This window comes from Typopeltis vanoorti, chromosome 3 (assembly GCF_054136105.1).
Source record: "Typopeltis vanoorti isolate ZY-2024b chromosome 3, IOZ_Tvanoo_1.0, whole genome shotgun sequence".
NCBI classification, from domain to species: domain Eukaryota; kingdom Metazoa; phylum Arthropoda; class Arachnida; order Uropygi; family Thelyphonidae; genus Typopeltis; species Typopeltis vanoorti.
Genome location: NC_143551.1, coordinates 152,582,808 through 152,605,388, shown reverse-complemented (window position 1 = coordinate 152,605,388; position 22,581 = coordinate 152,582,808). Strand labels below are relative to the sequence as shown.

The 22,581-nt window shown below is 36.5% G+C and overlaps 1 protein-coding gene across 2 annotated transcripts in view; it reads left to right on the top strand.

The window, feature by feature from the left end:
- Positions 1-22,581, top strand: part of LOC150108663 (nuclear factor 1 A-type-like) — a 299,832-nt gene that overhangs the window by 23,358 nt on the left and 253,893 nt on the right. For both annotated transcript variants that reach the window (XM_090416139.1, XM_090416138.1), the window contains exon 2: positions 21,699-21,786. In XM_090416139.1, the coding sequence (XP_090272265.1) occupies positions 21,778-21,786 (9 nt within the window). In that variant the 5' untranslated portion in view covers positions 21,699-21,777. The remainder of the gene's footprint in view (positions 1-21,698; positions 21,787-22,581) is intronic.

Genomic DNA, 22,581 nt, shown 5'->3' with positions numbered 1-22,581 from the left:
ATCCGTTTAATAACTTATCTCTGAATCCTATCCACTATCTCTTATACAGAAGGAATCCTGGAAATAGATCTGTTTCCAGGATTGTCTGCAGTCATTCATGTATGGCTTTTAAAAAGATCTGTCTGTTTCACAGATCTGTCTGCAGTCATTCATGTATGGCTTTTAAAAAGCCTTTTAAAAAGGAATAATAACTTCCCCAGCCCTGCTTGGATGTTGAAGAATACACTAAGTAATAACCTGATTAACTTTTTTGGCTACATTTGCTATATGCCTCTAAACTTAACTCCTTGTCCACAGCCACTCCGGATCCCTGGCCTTATCAATTTCCCATAGTCCAGTTTCATCAATGTAGTACACAGCTTTGTGGACTCTTGCAAAAGTAGATTTCCTTACACACTGCCATATTAAAATGGAAATCATCCTTTGACCTCTTCCCAAACAACTGAATATCCCCCTCCCCTCTTAAATAATTTCCTGTAGCAATCACTGACAGGCAAATAGCAGCAATCCAAGTGCAGAGCTGTGGGCACATCACTTGTCACCTGTCTTCTCCTTGATTCAGATTTCTCAAATTTGAATCAAGGCGAAGACAGGCGACACAAATACCACCTTCTTATCCAAATCACCAGCTCCATATCCAATCTCATTTTCTCCAGTTTGTCTAACAGAGTAATATGTAGTATCATCTCAAATGCCTTTGAGATTATACTACATATGTCCACAGGATCACTATGTAATTATTTCCTTTATCTAACTCAATTGTCACTTTATTATAAAAAAGTTAACATATTACTTAGGCAAGACCTACTGTTCTTTAAATTATTTCCTTTATCTAACTCAATTGTCACTTTATTATAAAAAAGTTAACATATTACTTAGGCAAGACCTACTGTTCTTTAAAGAATATAATTTTTCTGTCCACTCATTCCTAAATTCTGCCTTTTACCAATTTCTCCAATATCTTAATCACCACTCCTGAAATTCTGATTGAAATGCAACTTGCTACCTCTGTCTTAAAGCTTCCTTTATGCAACAGAACTGTTTTATTGTTTCCACTGCCACTTCACCTTCCTAGAGATGAGATTTAAACAGCTTGGGCAGAAGGAGCTGCCAGTTCTCTTGCACATTCTCCTAATAAGCTGACTAATACTGCATTTAATCCCATGGCCATATTTGCATTAAGGTTCCGTAATATTCTTAGTACCTCCAATTCATTTACTCCTATTCTCATATCACCCAATATCACATTAGGCACTGCACTATCTCCACCTGGATGGTACACTTTTCCAAAATGATCACTTAGCAACTCAGCTATTTTGTCTGCTGCTGTTACCTCTCTGCCATTAACACTTGTTAAAGTTATCATCCCATAGCTAATTTTCTGCTTACTCATCACATAGTAAAAGAACTCTGAGTTTTCTTTGGTTTGCTCAGCTGTTCCCCATCTGCTTTTGCCTTCCTTACCATTCTGCTTTTCAGTGAGCTTGCTGATTGCCTTGCTATATCTTCACAACTTCTCTTTTTTTACAACTCCCACTTAATAATACTATTCATCCAATGCCTACCTAATTTATTCTTCTGATTGGGTATACAGTTTGAACTGTTTTCTTCAAACATCCCTCAGCTGTATCTCATGCACTGCTTACGTTTTTTCCCCTTCCGGATTCTTTTGTTATGGCGCTGCTTCATGCTAGCTTCTTAGTTTGTCTGAACCAAGGCGCCAACATGGAACTTGCTTTGCAATTCCACATATACCCTTCTTAACTGAGAATTCTGTGTCTTACATTATCCCAGTTCAGGACTGCATGATTACTCTCCCCATTTGGAGGCAGTGCTGTACTCCTGCTGTCACGAGATCCAGCACTCCCACATCCTGAGTCCTCACCATTACATGCTGTCTCAAGTAATTATCTCTTAGCAGCTGTATAAATTCTGTTTCTTTCCCTCCTTGTAGTGGTTCCTACTTTCATTCCATGTCTCCATATTTGAAGTTATCCCCATAATAACTACTTGTCCTGCATTCATTGTGCAAATTTGTCATTTCATACCATCCACATTCTTTCTTGTATTCCCTGGCTGATAACAGCAATCAAACTATATGTTTCATCCTTTTGGCCTCTATCTCGCACCAGATGGCTTGTGATTCACTATCCATTGCATCCCCCTGTTCAGTTATTCTTTTTTGAATCTCAAAATATAAAAAAAAAACATTTTTGGATTAATTAAATAGCTTTAATAATAATTATTTACTACCGGTATGCTGTAAAAAAATATGTAATATTAAGGTGTTTGTGGGTATTGTGACAATGTTTTTAAGCTCTGGAATTCCAAAGATGATACATGAATTTGTCACTGACAGTGAATGTACACTAGTAGCCAAAACTGTGGAAACCTTTTGGAAAAAGTGTATTTTTGAGGTTTGATGGCTCATAACATCACTTTTTTTTGTGTGTAATACCATTAAATTATATATCAATGGAAAGATAATTTAATCAAGAAAGTAATGCAATAACTTTTATGAAGGATTTTTTATTAGAACAGCAGTTATAAAGAAGAAAAGTGAAACACACAGAAAAATATGAGATATACAAAAATTCTCACAACATGAGTTAATACTTGGTTGGGTAACCTTTAGTGTTAATTACGGCCTTACAATGCCTTCCCATGGGGTGAACCAAGTTTTTCAGTTCTGCAGCTGTTATAATGTGAAACCAAGATCGAATTATTGCTTCTATTAATTAGGTTTTATTGGTGGGTTGCTTCTGACTAACAAGTTTCTTTAGTTGGCTCCATAGATTTTCAATTGGGTTAAGGTCTGGGCTATTCCCAGGCCATTCCAGCAGTGGAATATGATTATCTTGAAACCACTTTTTGCACGCAGCAACATGACATGGAGCTGAATCCTGTTGAAATATAAATGCTTCGTTATCTTGGAAAAGATCTCATGCGGAAGGCTTCAATTTGGGCTCAAGTATTTCATTTATGTATTTTTGGGCATTTATATTCCCATTAATCACACAAATTCTGCCCGCACCTTTTGAGGTCATACAACCCCAGATCATAACACTAAGTGGGTGTTTCACGGTAGGTGTAATGCAATCAGGATGCAAATCTTCTCCTTATGTATTTTATGGCATCACTACCAAACAGCGAGATTTTGGTCTCATCACTCCAAATAGCACTGTCCCTTTGTTCCGCTGTCCAGTTAACATGGGTTTTAGTACAGTTTAATTTTTTCAACCTTTGTTTGAGAGATAAAAATGGCTTTTTTTGTGGAATTCTAGCATTTAGACCAAATTACTGCAGTCTGCATAATAAATTTAGTTTAATTCTTTATCCAAGTATGAGCAAACAACCTTACCCCAGTCCTGAAGATACTTTCAGGCGCAAACTTTGTTTGCTCACACTTGGATAAAGGATTAAACTAAATTTATTATGCAGACTGCAGTAATTTGGTCTTTTTTAATAAATTACTCTGGATTTAGAGAAAGATGTCTAAAGTTTATTTTTCACTTGGTTAGAGTATAATAAATTTAGTTTAATTCTTTATCCAAGTATGAGCAAACAACCTTACCCCAGTCCTGAAGATACTTTCAGGCGCAAACTTTGTTTGCTCACACTTGGATAAAGGATTAAACTAAATTTATTATACTCTAACCAAGTGAAAAATAAACTTTAGACATCTTTCTCTAAATCCAGAGTAATTTATTAAAAAAGGGTGGCACACCATTTGGCAACTCCTATAGGTAGAGATGACCTGCTAATGCTTCTGCCTGGTATCTCCACTTGGGCCTGGCTCTCACTGAAGAGACCTCAATAAAGGTTGAAACTAGTCTGGGTTGTGGCCCTTCCCTTAATGCATAACATTAGACATATCCGCAAGGAGATGTGTTTTGCATTATGGGAGATACTGAGATAGGAGTGTTGGTAGCTTGCTCCACCTTTGTAAGGAGTGCTCTGGTGTTGTACCACCTTACCCCAGTCCTGAAGATACTTTCAGGCACAAACTTTGTTTGCTCACACTTGGATAAAGGATTAAACTAAATTTATTATACTCTAACCAAGTGAAAAACAAACTTTCGATACTGCAGTCTGCGCTGAACAGTCCTTGCACTCAACTTCACATTGTATTGCGCCATTTCATCTTGTATACACCCAGATGATTTTCTTCTGTCACGTAGGCACAGTCTCTCAATTCTTCTATCATCACTTGCTGTTGTGCACCTTTTCCTACCTTTACCATTCTGGTTTTGTAGTGACTGAGTCTCCTTATACCTCTTCAAAAATTTAGAAATGCCACCTTTGGTTAAGTTTCCACCAATTTTTCTTTTAATTTCTTCATAACTGTAGCATTGTTCACTTAATAGTACTATTTTACATCGCTTCTGGGTGACCAATCAATTCTTTGCGCCATTTCTTTAATTTTATTACGTTTTACAAGCTCACCAAATGAAAGAACACCAAAAAAAACCAACCAACTTGATAGCAATCACACGACACACTGACAAATGTCCTCCTCTCAGCTCCAATACATCAATAGCTGAATCCTACTGTGAGCTTATTGGCTCATTGCCAAAACAAGATGATACCTGATTGGCTCTCTAAACATTCATGCTCATTGGCTACATACAAATGAAGGAAAGCTACTTCATATCAACTTAATCAAGTTGTGCTTTTTTTTTTTGGTTATTTGGCTATAACTTTTCATAGAATACAGAAAATTGAACAAACTTTGTTGCATTACATTCTCGATTAAATTATCTTTCCATTGATATATAATTTTCTGGTATTACACAAAAAAAAAGTGGGTGTTATGAGCCATCAAACCAAAAAAAAATACACTTTTTCCAAAATGTTTCCACAATTTTGGCCACTAGTGTAGCCACCTGCTACCTCATCTGGATTTTTGATTGTTTGTGTTCTATCTCTCCCTCACACACACACACAGTTTGTTTACAAATATTACAAATTTGTTTATAAATGCTATTAGGGAGCAAAAGCAAAGGGTGAAAGAAATGATAGTGGTGACAGGTATGAATGATTTGAAAGGAGATAAAATGGAAATAATAGAGGACCTGAAGGAATTGTTTGAGGTATCAAAAGAGAAGAGTAAGAGAGTTAGGATGATTAGTCTTTAGCCACGGTATGACAGTGAAGAGTTTAGAAGAGGGCCATAATTGCAAATGACTTTATGCGTGGGTTATGGTGTGGAGTGAGTTCGATGGGCGAAAGGATCTATATAAGATGGATGGTTTGCATTTCAATGGTATAAGGAGACTTGAAAAACTGTTGTCGAATGAAGTGGATGTGCAGAATCAGGGAAACTAGATTTATTAAGGGGGGAAGTAGAAATGCAGACCTTAGGGAGGCAGTTGAGTGTATAAATGAGTATAATATGCCCGAGCAAATAAGAAGGACAATAAATCAGAATGGGATAGTTAGTATAAGGCATCAAGGTAGGAATGAGGCTAAGGGGGGGGGTCTGCAATTCATGTATACTAATGCTAGGAGTATTAGGAACAAGAAGGAAGGATTTTTGGCCTTGGTTGGCCCTCCAGACCACAGGTTATTGGCATTAGTGAAACATGGCTGACTGAAGATGATATAGCTAGTGGGATTGAATGTGAGGGGTATAGCATGTTCAGGAATGACAGGGAGAATAAAATGGGGGGGGAGTATTATTGATGATAGCTGATGAGCTGCAGCCAAGGAGAATAGAAGATGAATTGCAGGATAGAGAAAAGAGCACATTTTAGGCCATTTGGTGTGAGATTGAGGCTAGCAGAACAAAATATACAATTGGGTGCTGCTGTAGACCAGGTGATGGAAAAGATGGTGGGTTTCTTCTATTTGCTTATGCATACTATGAAATAGTATGCATAAGCAAATAGAAGAAATGAGTGGAAGGAGGGTAATTATTATGAGAGATTTCAACTATGGTAGCATTGATTGGAGGGAGGAGGACACATGGGAGGAAGGAATTGGATTTTATGCGGTTATTAAGGGATAACTATCTGCGACAGCATGTAATGGAAAATACTAGGGGTGGAAAAGTGCTTGACCTAATAATTGCATCTGAGGATTTGACTGTAACGAATATGACCACATTGCCACCAATTGGTGAGAGTGATCATAGGGGCTTGACTTGGGAGATGGCTAAAGGTGTGGAATTTACAATTAAGACACAGTAAATGTGGCATTATCGGGCTGGTAAGTATGACAAGCTTAGGAGTTTCATTGGTTCAGTGCTATGCCATGTAAAACTGCAAGGGCTGGATGTTGATAGTGCGTGGGAGGCGGTTAAGTAGTGTTTGCAGGAGGCAATGGCTGACTGTATACCTAGAGTCCGAATAATAAATTGAGTAGAGATTAAATGGATGAATAACACCATTAAGCTTGAGCTGTAAAAAAAGAAACAACTGTGGAGGGAATTTAAGGAGAAAGGTGACCTGCAGGCACATGAATGGTATAAAGCTCAGGGCAGAAGGGTAACAAGTGTGGTAAGAAAAGCAAGTAAAAGAAAAAATGTATACAGCAGATTGATTTTAAAGAATGCCAATGGTAGGGAGGTAACTGAATCAGTTGATATAGTAGAATTACTGAGTGAGCAATTTGCAAGAGTATATCATCCAGATGGTGACATTGCAGAAATGGAAGAACCAACAACTTATACGGGAATTGTGGTGAATGAAGTGGAGGTGAATAGTCTATTACAAAACCTCAATGTCAATTCATCTGAGGGTGGAAAGAGGGGAAAATAGTTCCACTGCATAAAGGAGGTTCCAAGACTGCTGTTGAAAATTACCAGCCGATCAGCATATCAGGAATTGTTGTCAAGGTCTTGGAGAAAATAGTCAAGAGGAAAATTCAAGATCGGATAGATGAAAATGGGATACTGTATGGGGGACAGCATGGTTTTGTGAAGGGTAGATCATGCCTCAGTAACTTGCTCACGTTCTATAATACAGTGACGGCTGAACTGGATAAGGGTAATGGGTTTACAGTGATTCTACTGGACCTTGCTAAAGCCTTTGATAGGATACCACATGGAATTCTAATCAGTAAATTGCAGCATATGAGAATGGATATAGGGTTGGTGAGATGGATAGGAAGGTGGTTGATGGAGGGATATCAGAGAGTGGTTTATTCAGGAGTAGAGTCCAAAAGACAGCCTGTGACTATTGGTGTGCCACAGGGTTCTGTTCTTGGACCACTACTGTTTAATTTGTTCATTAACAATATAGGAAAGGATCTGAGAGAAACTATGCATCTGTTTGCAGATGATGCAAAGTTAGGTAGAACAATAGTGAATGCTCAGGATGTCAAAATTTTGCAGAATGATTTGGATAGTTTGGAGGACTGGGCTAAGGAGAATGGATGTCAATTTAATGTGGAAAAATGTAAGGTTTTGCATTTTGGGGTGAAAAGATTAGCAGCAGTATATCACATTGGTGGAACTGTACTCCAGGAGATTGACAAAAATCAGCTCATCAAATCACTTGGTTGCTGAAAAACACTTTAATGAGCAGAGACAAACAGGTTATTGTTCCTCTGTATCAAGCCTTGATAAGACCCCATCTAGACTACTGTGCCCAGATATGGGTGCCATAGTTTCTTCTCGATGGGGAGGAGGTGGAGAGGATCCAGAGACGAGTGACCAAGATAATAGCAGGACTGTGGAGTGAACCTTTTGAGAACAGGTTGAAGATTTGTGGGCTGCAGAAATTGGTTGATAGGTGGAAAAGGGGTGATATGATTGAGGCATTGAAATTACTGAAGGGTTTCTATAAGATTGATCCAGAAGATATTTTTGAGAATAGGACTGGTAGTGGGAGGACTGGGGGCCAACCATGGAAGCTTGGTAAGAGTGTGGTTAGCAAGGGTGTTAGAGCTAGGTTTTTTTTACTTGGAGAGTGGTAAATGAGTGAAATAAGTTGCCAGAGTCTGTGGATGCCATGACTGTAAATGAGTTCAAGGTGAAGTATGATAGATACTGTGAATGTTGAATAGTTGTTCTTGACACGATATTGGGCCTCCCTCGATGAGTCTAAGGACTCCTTGGAGCTGCCCGTAATAATAATAATCAACTATGTAGTAGAAATAAAACGTTTGGTAGTAAGCTGTATCCATTATTAACAGAGGTTATAAACAGTTCATGGATTTAGTGCTTGGATGAATAGATGCTCATATTTTTGATGATTTTATTTTCTATACATGCTCTTTAAACTGACTTCTTAATATATTAGCACATGCTGGATAACTGACTCTAGATTGGACATTACTCAAAATGGTTGAGACGTATCTGAGGCTGTGTTATCTAATCTCTGTAATAGAGCATTTTTCTTTTTGCAACCAAACTTATCCTTGAGAATATACACTATTGACAAACTTTAATACACAAATTTCTTAATGTCTCCAGACTTTGTTCCCACCAACTGTAACTTCTGTAATTTATATTTTGATAGATTATTGTACTGATTGTTCAATTAGTGCACTGTATCAGTAGCTGAAATGCTATGTGCAGCATAATTGAAGACAAAAATCAAAAGCAGATGGAGGCTTGATTAGGATATACTGTTAGGTACTGTAATATGTTTGAGTACATAAGTAGAACATTAATCACTCATTTGTCTGGTTCATTGGCAATTTATACAACAGTGGATGTTATAACAAAAAAAAAAGAAAAAAAAAGTCATGTCAGAACTACTTTATGTTAGAATTGTTAACTCTGTATCATATTACTATAGATAAGTAAGAATCTTGGTACTGAAAAATATTTTATTTTACTCTGTCTTCCATATTCCCAGTTACAAACATTGAGATTAATTAAGGGTTAACCTTGTTCTGATGTTGCATCCTTCCTGCTTATTATTAGTATGTGGTTTGACGTAAGTTCAGAAACATATAGTATTTTAGTTAGCCGAAACTGCATGGTTATTATTTTGACTGTTTCAACCAAGTCATTACAGAAAGCAGCAAAAGATAAAACATTGAAAAGATACTGTAAGAAATCTTTTTCACTTTATATGCTTAATATGAATTTCATTATTCAGTTTGTGGAGACCAATGATAAGGTGGGCATGAAGTTTCTGGATCCACCTACCGCTCCATCTACTGTTTCCCTTTTTGGAAGGATTTTTTATTGTATTTTACCTGTTCTGTATTTTTGTTAGAAATAATTTCCTTTTAGTAGTAATCTTGTAGTTTCCTTTTATTTTTCAAAACTATTAAAGTATGAATATTTTCTTTTAGAGGTTCAAGAATTTCAAACTGTCTAGAATATCTCCAGATAATAAAATATTTCTTAATGGTGAACATGAATGAAATTGCATACGAATAGGAAAAATAAAATGATGCTTTTCTCATTACTTTTTTTATCATGTTACTTCCATGTAGTCATAAGACTCATCACGTGAGGTTTAATTGGTTGGTAAGATCATGCCAAAAGCAGATAAGGCTATGAGGCAAAAAAATTGCTTGCCTTTAGAGTGTTTGGGTTGCATGTTTTATATAGTGAAAAAATGGAAGATTATGAAAGATAAACTCTTCTTCCTCTCTGTGACATAGCAGAAAGTCCTTACTGTCTGTCAACAGTAAGGACTTTCTGTTGTAAATGTGCCTTAAATGTAAGTAAATGTGCCTTAAACTCATTTACTGGTCTGCATTTGTTGCTATCATTCCCCTTTCCCTGCCAGATGATCAAATCTGTATCATAGTAGGTCAAAATGCAGCCTGATTAAATCTTTCATGGTGGACCAGTAGTCTACTTTTGCATGTCATATCTCAAATTTTTGAAATTCAGTTCTTTTTCCATTATAACGTGCAGGTCCCTTATCTTCTCCACCTCCTTCACCACATCAATTGGATGTACAGCATTCTATCCTTGCCTTCTGATTGAAACTGTAACAACTTAGGTGGTATATGATTTTCATTAGTTAGTGTGAGACCACTACCACCCTACTAATTAATAGGAAGCTATGAAAGCACATTTCTTGTTTGGTTACTAGAACAGGATCTCTGAATTATTATCAGCATTGACCTCCAGGTAATCAGATACCCATTTAGGGAAACCACATATCACCCACACCAGCTCTCATACCTTTTCTGGACTTCATTCACACTACCTGCACACACCACCTTCAAAGGTAAGTGATTCCAATCATGGATCACTGAATGAGTGAAAATTCTACCTCTCACCCCTTGACTACTTGCATTTATTATCAACTTTGATGGATTTCCTCTCTCCACTTTCCCTAAATTGAAAACTTCCATCTGTTGGTATCTTATATGATAGAATTTTGTAGCACCTCTTCTTTCCCTGTTTGCTACTGTCTGCAGTCCTTGTTTCAGCACTCTCCTTTGCACCCTCACCACCCAAAAACCATGAGATCAGGTCTAGGTACAGTAGTCCAGTTTAGGTTAACATAAGAAGGCTTTTTTGAAGAGACAAAATGACTTCTTTATCCTTACATGTCAATATTTGTTTCAGTATTGCAGTTATCTCTGAGTTGTGTTTTTGCTTTCTTTGCTATTTAATCTTGTATATCAGTGATATCAGGAAAGATTAAAGGGGAATATTGAGTTACTGCTGATGATGCCAAACTGGGGAGAGCAATAATTGATAAAGGTAATGTAGATATCCTGCAGGATGATTTAAATTAATAGGCGTAAAGGCAAAGGATAATAATTGCAATATTGCAAAATGTAAGGTTATGCACTTCAGGTTGAAAAGGTTACATACAGTGGTACTGAATTGCAGGGATGATGGTGGACAAAGAGGAGTTCAGAGGGCATGTAGCAAAAGTTGGTAGAACTCAAAGGATTACTTGGATGTTGAAAAACATGCTTACTAGTAAAGATGGGGAATTTATTATCTCTCTTTATAAGCTATGATTCATGACTACTGTACACAGCTTTGGTCGTGTGGATTTCTTGGGGTAGGTGGTAGAGAAGATTCAGAGATGAGTGATTAAGCTGGTGACAGGTCTGTGGAATGCTCCCTATGAGGATAGGTTGAAGGTGTAATGGTTTACAAAGTTTAGTCAATAGGCAGAAAAGAGGAGATATGATGTTTTATGAAATTAAGGCAAAGGAAATTTTTTTAATTTATGACAGATAGTTGGAGAACTAGGGATCATCTATGGAAGTTGTGTAAGAGTGCATTTAGTAGAATTTTTGCATGGAGAGTGGTTAATGAGTGGAATGGATTGCCAGAATTAGTTGCGAGTTTCCTTACAGTGAATGAGTTTAAGAAGAAGTATGATGGTTTTGTGTGTGTAATGGTTAGTTTTGGTTTCCCATGAAGTCTCCAGACTCCATGGAGATACTGTAAAATAATAACAACATGGAGCCACTGAACTTTAGCTTCCTGTCCACTAAAACTCCAAGATCCCTAGCCAGATCAGTTTCTTTTAGCATGATCCCACCAATATAATTCCACTATTGGATATATCATGACATCAAGGAGAATAATTTTCTGTTTATTAATGTTGAATTGATAGCCATTTTCACATACCTATGACTTCAACCTGTTAAAATCTTTTTGCAAATGATGCATATCAGTTGGATTTCTGATTACCCTACCTATCTTAACATCATCAGAAAACAGCTGTATTTCCTTTCAAATCCTTCCCAATGTCATTAATGTAAAGGTTGAATAACAATAGACCAAGGACTGATCCTTAGGGTAAAACCACTGGTAACCTTAAATCTTGCAAATTTACTCACACCCTCCACTTCTCTCTTACACCACTTTTTGATATATCAGTCAGTCATCCTCTTAACCTAGTAGTGTATAATTCAATCCTTTATCCTCCAACTTATACAAGAGCCTTCTGTGCTGTATCCTATCAAAAGCCTTAGGAAATTCCCAAAGTTTAGTGTATCCATTCCTCTTGTCTAAATTATCTGTAACATGATTACAAAATGTGAATAATAAGAGCATGCACACACACACACACACACTCTCTCTCTCTCTCTCTCTCTCTCTCTCTCTCTCTCTCTCTCTCTCTCTCTCTCTCTGTGTGTGTGTGTGTGTGTGTGTGTGTGTGTGTGTGTGTGTGTGTGTGTGTGTGTGTGTGTGTGTGTGTGTGTGTGTGTGTGTGTGTGTGTCAAACCCTGCTCTCAACAGCTCAGTAATTATACTTCATTCTTCTCATGAGATTTCACCACTACTCAATCAATGTTTGGATAATTAAAGCCATCAGTGATGATTACTTGTTTAGTACTCATCAGTTTGATGACATACATACAGTATACTAAAGGTAACATAAACCTTAATCTTTAAAAATACCAGTGGCATAATGAAACAACAAATTACACAGTAATCACAGTAATAAACTTTAATGAAAGTACAAATATTTCATACTGATCATGTGTGGAAACAAAAAGCAAATTAAAGAATGGGCAAACAAGGTACATGCAGCAATCATTTTACCAGTTAAAAATGGTAGCTGCTTGTTAGATATTAATATAAATAATTAATATTAAAACTATTTTTGATGTTTACATAAAATAAGAATCTCCCAAACTTTTGGGAGTAAGAGACAGTCATTCTGATTCAGGTTAGGCAAAATTAAAAGGCTTCACAACTTTCTTTGAAAAGGCATTCATATTTAAAACAGCTTCATCCCACAGGATATGTGTTTAGTGTCAATACTATGCTATGCCATACCAGACTTTTGAGGTTTCATCTATCCAGTGTGGTATTAATGTTCATTACTTAGTTTTTCCACAGAGCAGCCGGTCTGCCCAAAGTATGTCAAATGACATTCACAAGGGATCTGGTAAGCACTAGCTAAAGATAGAGGTGACAGTTTGCATTTGTAGATGGTAACAGATGAGAAGTTTTGTTCATAGGAAAATATGTGGGATTAAGGTGATTCTTCTTCAATAGGCCAATAGGTTCAGATATACCTGAAATATAAGGGATTGGAACCCTTTAGTTTGTCAAAGAATCTATGGGGTGTTGGAATATAGAAGTCAATTATGTGTTGTATTTGATGAGTGTTATAACCATTTAATTCCATTAAAGTTTTGATAGTGAAAATTTCTTGTTGTAAGCTTGAATGAGAGGAGCACATATTACGCACTTTATTTAATTAATGACTTGATAACACCAATTTTTTGTGAGGTGTGATGAACATATCTCCCTATTAAAACTTAAATGGGATTAAATCCTCATCAAATCTAATAGATAATTGACTCTTACTTTCCAACACCCAAAGGATTCTTTGAAAGACCTGTGGTTTGTTGTGGAATCCTTAGGTGTTGGATTGTGTTGTCTTTGACACACTGATTATATACTGTTATTTTTGACATGAAATATTTTTATTTTCATCAAAATTTATTACTTTGGTTATCATGCAATTTTCTTGTTTTTTAAGATAAACCTTAGTTCACGTACAATACTAATGTACCCACAAAAGGTGCTTTTTTGTGGGTGATACACATGTAAAGCATTGAACTGCAATCTGCCCACACAGCCTGTTGAATTCCAGAGAATTATGACATCTTCATTCATAACTCCCTTCAACTTTGTATCATCTGCAAACGTTTTTTTTTTTTTTTTTTTTTTATTTCTTGATATCAGTAACATATGATAGACAACAGTGGGCCTAAAATATAATTTTGTAATGTAATGCACCACTAGTCATCTTCATCTTATGGACATGGTTGTATATCAGACAGTTAATTTTCCATCCAGTGCCATATCTCTCTTAATTTAGATATTTGACAAGAAATGATATTCTTGTTTTAATCCTTTACCAAAGCACGAGCCAATAAAGTTTGTATGTGATGCTTCTTTCACGTTGAGAATACTGAGGCAATTGATGTTAAATCAATATACAGCTTTATATACAAGTATTCTATTTGAAAAACATGAATGTCGAGTATTCTTGCCAAGTGTAATATACATTTTAACCAAGTGGAAAAACTTTCCAGTAAATCCCTCTTCAACAGTCAGATATATCACTATAATACAATTCCTTTGTATATTTGCATAAATGATGTGAAATTTTCCTTTGTTTGGAAACAACCAAGTTCAAATCCTGTCTCTAGCATGAGAAACCAATAAAGTTTGTATGTGATAAGGACATAATAACTGAAGGTGAGTTACTATTCTCATATGTAAATAGCAGCGTTTTTTCAGCTTTGAAACTCATGTTTTCCCACAAAATGTGCACATTAGACTTAGACATAATTAACAAGCATAATGCATTAGGCTAATAACCTTAGTTGCTTTGGTCATAATTAAACCAAACCAGTATATGCATCTTGTTTTTCCACCACATTATTGCTCAGTCTTGTTTAATAAATTAGTAATATCCAAAATCATAATGACCTTTAATAAAACCATGCAATCTTCATATATGCAAACCCATGCAATCTTGAAGCTTCTATTTGCACATCCCCTCTACTAATTTATCCCTACCAGCAAGACTCATCAAATCTTAAGTTAGAGGCTTAATGGAGTGAACAGTGTTATATTTTACCATACATAGCTTTATATTTATTCTTTTATATGTTTGCTCTTGGTCTGCTTATATCTTTTATCTTTTTCACCATTATAATCTATCCACACAATTTCTGCCGTTTCTTAGAATGATTACATATATTAAATAAATTGACGAAGGATTGACTTCTGAATAGAGTCTGATCCTCAGCAATAACAGTCTGGAGTTACCTCCTAATCGGGTTCTGGCAATATTTATTTGTTCAAGCTGTGCCAGCCAGATCCCTAGGTTAGAAATTTCTTTTAACCAAGAAGTAACTCTCAGAAAATATACACAGTAAATCAATCTATTAATTACTCCTTATATCAATTTTATCTATCTCTCTTTAAAACAATTTTAGATTGCAGTCGTGGTCTCTTTCATATATTTCTCTCCTGCTCAGATTCAAATATTAGCAAGCAGTGCATTGGATTCAAATCAAGGCACAAAACAGGTTAAGATAATCAAGATACGTTTATTAGATTCAAAGGATTACACATTTACAATAAAAACACTCAATAGGGATAGAGTTATCCCAAGTTATATGGTTAGACATATCAACTGTAATTCACATCGCATCTAAGTATAGGCTCATTTCACTACACAAAATTCTAGCTAGCATCCCTTAAATATCTTTACTATCTTACACATATTCTTAAAACATTCACATCAACAATTCTATAGATCATTACTTTTGGTAAATAAGTAATGATCTACTACTACTCATTCAAACAAATATTAAAGAAACAGCTATTTGGTTCTAAACACTGGTATATAAAATCTCACTATAGTCCTTCATACAAGTTTTGAGTTATATAACCTAACATCTCATTTCTTCCATGACACATTATTCTGTTCTTTGTTAACAAAGGAATTATAAAGGGTTTTACATTACCACATTCCTGTAACTTATTCCGTCTGTTCTTTCTTTATAATTTCCCTCCGAATGATCGATCTCGTCCTTGGTGATTATAACTCACGGCTAGGTTTGGCCTTCTGTCCTTTGTTCTGTCCTTTCATCGTATTCTCGACTGGAAACAGCATGGATTGAATCGATGCACGTGGACGCATGTGGCGGCCAGTTTCTTCAGGCTTACTCGGAAAGGTACCTAACATTTCTTCGTCTATTCCTTCCCCCCCTGACATAGCAAAATGACAGCAGAGAATAGCTGCCCGCTATCGACTAGACCTCGAACTGGAACTCTTCCCGACTCCACTGGAACTTTCCAGCAACTCCCGATGAAAAAAACCTAAAGAGCCTTGAACGGGGGGACAAACCCATTTTATACCCCATATCTCTAGCGCCCTCCTTCACCCAAAACTTTCTGCCCGACTCCTGTTCCATTCCTATCTTCCTGGAATCTTCCGTATGATTGCGCATCTTCCCGGAAAAAACACTGCGCGTGCGTACGGTGTTTTTTTCCGGAATTCGCACGTAAGCAAATTCCCGTGGGCTACAATTTATCTGAGGTTGTCGTTAATGGACTTTGATCCCTCGTTATTATGCTCTAACATATATCTTTATAGACAAACTTCTTACATTATAATCTTTTTACAAAAAAAATGACATCTTTCACTTTTAATTAATATTACAAAGTTTGTATTAGTACAATTCTTTAAACAAAATTGGTATCTTCACTTATTTACAAGCATTTCCCCTTTTAGTTTTTTTCTTTTTCTTGTTAAATTCTGAATGAGATATTTCTTAGTAAAAATATTTTCATTCAAAATTCAACAACAGCACTGAGAAAGGATTAAAAATAATATTTAATTCTTCTAGTATTTCATCTTGGTCACTATGTCAGGGAGTGCAATGAGACTTGTAACACACACACACACACACACACAGAGGCAATACAAAACTAAGTGAAATATGTGGACGAAAGTCTAGATTCCTAACTAGGTGAGGCACCTGTTGGCAGCTTAGGGTGTAAACTGGGATCTCAAAGTATTTGTGTTTTTCATATTTTAGGAAGTTTAATGAAACCATATTTATTCAAATTAGGCCAATTTTTAAGAGCAGCTTCAGATTCCAAAGTCTTTCTCTTCTAAATTTACTTCTATCTACTGATTTGCAACTCAAATATAGACTATATATTACTTAATATAATGTCTCATTTGTACCATATAAATGCAGCTTTTTTTTTCTTAGCACCTTGTCATATTCCTTTTCCAGATCTACAAAACTCAAATGCAGATCCCTGACAAGAAATTATATTCTTGTTTAATACTTGACTCAAGTGTATAAGCAAAGTTTACATGTTGAGTAGGCTACATGTATATAGAAGCTGCTAACTTTGCATCAATTTCCTTTCTGTTCCAAAATGCATAGTATATTCTATCTGACTTCTGAATTGATTAAACTTTGGTATCTCCTGGTCTAGCTCCTCATTGATGAACTCCAGAAACCAGTTCAGAGAGTGACCCTTCCCATAATGAATAGCAATATACATATCCAAAAGGGAGTGCTGTGCATCATGAGCAAACTTTGTTTCCTTACTAGTGTAAAGGATTATACAAGAATATAATTTCTTGTCAAATATAATTTTCTATGTAACTAAGTGAAAGAAATTTCTACATTTTAAGGGAATGGTTAAGGAATTTAACTTATTTGTTGAACAATATTTGGGGAAAGATTGATTATTTTTTTGATACTGTGGGAACTGTAACCATTAGATAAGGAGTGGTGTGTATGATGCCAATGCTCCAATGCAAGTACTAGCACTAGATCTAATGTTCAACATCAAAACTTAGTAACTTGTTCCAGAAAACAGCTAACAACACTAGGATTGATGTTGCCAGCATTCTTTTTAGAGATCTTCATCTCATAAAAGAAATCTGTTATCTTACCAATTCAGTGCCATCCAATCCAGAGTTCAGTCCAAAACAAACTATGGAAAGATAGCAGTATAGTCATTACTGGAGCTGATAAGAGGAGTGATATTGTTATTCTTAATACCAGTGACTACAATAGGAAAATGAACATCATTCTCAGAGACTGCTCCGCATCTCCACAGACCTTTAGATTACAATCCTCTCAGATAAAATAAATGTCTGCTCAAAAAACTTTCTTCCTGCCTGTCTGAAATCACAAAAAAACTCAAACCCTTCAGTTCTTATCTCCCCCCCCCACCCCCAGATAAACAGATTACCAAAAATACACAAGTTAAATCCTGTCCTCCCCAAGACCTATAGAAGATGCTACAGATTCCCCATGCTATAAATTAGCAAAACAGTTAGCAAACTCTCTTATCCCCCCCCCTCTCCCCACTCACACACTCACTGGTCATACCATTTCCTGTATAAAAAAAACAACTTCATTTTAAAACTTCTGTTGAGAATTTAATGCTAAATGCTGCAGATATTTTGGTTAGCTTTGATATTATTATTGTTCCAGGCAACTCCAAGGAGTCGACAGACTCATCGAGGGAGGCCCTAACATCATGTCAAGAACAACTATTTGACCTTCACACAGTATCTATCATACCTTGCATTGAACTCATTCACGGTCGTAGCACCCACAACAGACTCTGGAAGCTTATTCCACTCATTCACTACTCTCCAAGTAAAAAACCTAGCGCTAACACCCTCGTCAACCACGCTCTTGCCCAGCTTCGATTCATGGCCCCTAGTCCTCCCACCACCAGTCATATTTTCAAAAATATCTTCTGGATCAATCTTATAGAAACCCTTCAGTAATTTGAATGTCTCAATCATATCACCCCTCCTTCATCTATCGTCCAATCTCTGCAACCCACAAATCTTCAACCTATTCTCATAAGGTTCATTCCACAGACCTGCTTTCATCTTGGTCACTCGTCTCTGGATCCTCTCCACTTCCTCCCCATCACGAAGAATCCCTGGTGCCCATAACTGGGCACAGTAGTCCAAATGGGGTCTTATCAAGGCTCGATACAGAGGAACAACAACTTGTTTGTCTCTGCATGTTAAAGTATTTTTCAGAAGCCAAGTGATTTGGTGAGCTGATTTAGTCATTTTTGCAATGTGCTCCCCCCTAAACTTCAATTCCCTATCCACCAACACTCCAAATCCCTGGCCCCATCAATCTTCTGGAGTACGGTTCCACCAATGCGATATACTGCTGCTATTCTTTTCACCCCAAAGTGCATAACCTTACACTTTGCATTAAATTGACATCCATTTTTCCTAACCCAGTCCTCCAAACTATCCAAATCATCCTGTAAACTTTTGACATCCTGGGCACTCATAATTGCTCTACCCAACTTCGCACCATCAGCAAACAAGTGAACACTTCCTCTCAAATCCTTTCCTATATCATTGATGAACAAATTGAAAAGCAGTGGTCCAAGAACAGAGCCCTGTGGCACTCCACTAGTCACAAGCCGTCTTTTAGACTCCACTCCTGCATAAACCACTCTCTGGTATCTCTCCTTCAACCACCCTCCTATCCATCTCACCAACCCTATATCTATCCCCATCTGCTCCAGTTTACTGATTAGAGTACTATGTGGTATCCTATCAAAAGCCTTGGCAAGGTCCAGTAGTATTACTGTAAACCCATTACCCCTATCCAGTTCAGCCGTCACTGTGTTATAAAACGTGAGCAAGTTACTGAGGCATTATCTACCCTTCACAAAACCATGTTGTCCCCCATACAATATCCCATTTTCATCTATCCAATCCTGTATTCTTTTCTTGACTAATTTCTCTAAGACCTTGACAATGATTCCTGATATGCTAATCGGTCAGTAATTTACAACAGCAGTCTTGGAACCACGTTTATGCAGTGGAACTATTTTCCCCCTCTTTCCACCCCCTCGGGACTAACCCAGACCCGAGACTCAAATTAAACAAAATGGTCAAGGGTACTGACAGTTCTTTAGCTGCTTCTCGTACAACACGAGCTGGTATACCATCCAATCCCATGGATGTATTGACATTAAGGTTATGCAATAGACTACTCACCTCCACTTCATTCACCACAATTCCCGTATAATCTACTGGTACATTCGTTTCTGCAATGTCACCACCTGGATGATATATTCTTGCAAAGTGCTCACTCAGTAACTCAACTATCAACTGATTCAGTTACCTCCCTACCATCGGCATTCTTTAAAATCATTCTGCCATGTACATTTTTCCTTTTACTTGCTACATATCTAAAAAAGCTGTTTAGGATTCTCTTTAGCCTGCATGGCCAATGTTCTTTCATAATCCTTTTTTTGCTTTTCTTACCACACTCGTTACCCTTCTGGCCTGCGCTTTATACCGTTCATGTGCCTGCCGGTCACCTTTCTCCTTAAATTCATTCCATAGTTGTTTCTTTTTTTGCAGCTCAAGCTTAATGGTGTTATTCATCCATTTAACCCCTACTTGATTTATTATTTGGACTCTAGGTATACAGTCAACCATTGCTTCATGCAAACACTTGTTAACTACCTCCCATGCACTATCGACTTCTAGTCCTTGCAGTTTTACATGCCATGGCACTGAACCAATCAAACTCCTAAGCTTGTCATACTTCCCAGCCCCACCATGGGCATTGATATTTGTGATTGTCTGTGAAAATACAAGTGGAGGTGAACAGTAGATGGCATTGGTGTAGATCAGGGATTCTCAACCTATGGTATGCATACCACTGATGGTACGTGAGCCACTGCCTTACTGGTACATCTAATATCTTGAATTAAATATAGTGGTATGCCACTAGAATAGGTTGAGAACCCCTGGTGTAGATGATGCAGTTGGTGAATGAGGTTGAGTGGTGGAGAGGGAAAGTTGTAGAAAAGTAGGTGCCATCCCTCGATGAGTCTTGGACTCCCTGGAGGTCTCTAATAATAGTAATAATAATAATATACCTAAAAAGAGATTGTTATTTTATTTATATATATTCATTTTTTTCTTTTCCCATTCTTAAACATTTGCTGCTATGTTTCACATATGGCACTTTATGTCCTTGTGCTTGTCATCTATCTGTTTGCTGAAGAGATAGATGAAATCTTTTTCCTTTTAGAGGGTGAGTTGGCATGTAAAAAGATGCTATTTTTTTTTCCTACTGGTGTTTTGAAAAGTTCTCCAATCATGGATCAAACACTGGAATAGTAAGTTGGTATACGTTGAAAGTTAATGACAAATAGTTGTCAATTATTATTATTATACAGGCTGTCCATAGTGTCCTAAGACTCATTATGGAAGGCTCACTAATCATTTTCACAAGATATTTGCCATACTTCTTGAACTCATTCACTGACATAACACAAATAATTCTAGCAATCCATTCCACTCATCATGGGAGATGATATAAATGATGTAAAATAAATGATATATCATTTATATCTCCTATATAAATAATAATATGCATTACCTGGCCCTTTTCCACATTAAACGAACAACTGTTATGCTTTGACTGTATTATCAGTCTATTTAAATCATCCTGCAGGATATCCATATTATCTTTATTGACTATTACTGCAAAAGGTTTGAATGTTAATATGCAGTTGTTTTAAGATGATGCAAAGTTGGGAAGAACTATGAGGAGTAATGTCAAGAAAATTACTCAAAAATACTTCATTTTTACTATATCACCATTCAAACTTTTCCCAATATCATTAACATACAAATTAAACAGTAATGGTATCAAAACAGCCCCTTGGGTCACACCACTAGTGACCACCACAGTGGATATTCCCCCCCCCCCCCTCAATAATAAACTTGCTGATAGCTATCATACAAAGCAAATCTCCAATCCTTAGCATATTGATTATTATCCAGTCCTATACAATACAATTTAATTAATTCAATTTGAGTGCCTCCATAGTGCAATTGGAAGAATAATAGTCTGTTAATTTCTGAATGCAGCCCAAATCATAGCATCAGAGCATTTGATTGCAGTTTACAAGATATTTGTCAGTAATACAAGCTATGACTGTTTATTGCACAGGGAATGATCCAACAGATTTTACTCTATTATTACTTAATGTTGGAGCTTTGTTTATACATGCAAGAGGTTATCTGGCAATCAGTCTTGAAATTTTTTGATCATACCTTATGTCTGTATTTATTTATATCCTGACTAATTAATTGATACGTTGTTTTACACCATGAGAAATTATTTTAAAAATAAGTAACAAAATGAGTGAGTTATAACTTAAAATTTTATTAGCATTTTGATGTTTTTATGCTATAATAAATATGCTTGAGTTCTTGTTCTCTTCATTATAGGGCATTAATATATTCACTGCCATTACTTGTACAGCTATGTGGACTCCGTTATCCCAATAGTACACCATTTTAGGACTGCATGCCTCTGGTAAGTTCATAATATTAATAAAATATTAAACTTAGAACTGAATATTAAAGCTTTATATTGTAGTCTTAATTAGCTGAAGTAATGAGCTAATTCTTAATAGTTCTATTCCTTTCACTAATTTGTCTTGTATTGACAACATTGCTATCCACTCTCTTATTAAAAAAGGGGACAATGAAGAAATAACTATTTTATTTATTTATGCTTATGGCTACATGAAACTGGTAAGTGAAAAGTACAATCACAATTTCCAGAAACAAATGATGAAAATCTTAACATATAAAAATTCAATACATAAAAGGCACAACCTGCTTTCTAAGTCTTTCCTTTTTTTAAAAAAAATAAAGCAAAAGTAACTTGTCATAATCAAGCCAGGGACAATTATCGTCCTGCTGCAACAAGTATGACAAGGCTGCATGTTCTCACAGCACTTCACAACATAAATGTAGCTGTATCCGAGGTTTAAGTAGAGAGCAGTTGTGTCTTGTGTGAGAAAACTTGATCCATTAGAGGAGGTCCATTTCACATTGTATCATCATCTTCTAACATGAGGAGTTCTGCTGATACTATGATGAGGACTATGAGAGTGACTACGAGAATAACGTCTTCGTGGTGAGACAGGACTATGATCTTCTGTTTCCTCCATAACCACCACCACCATACCAACTACAGGTCAAGGTCCAGGCTGGAAAGCCAATTCAAGGCCTCATCCGTCATCTGTAGGCCACCACCGTGAAATTGGTGCCTTGGGCAGTTGTACACAATATGAATAATTGTCTGAGGCACGGGAGAACAATC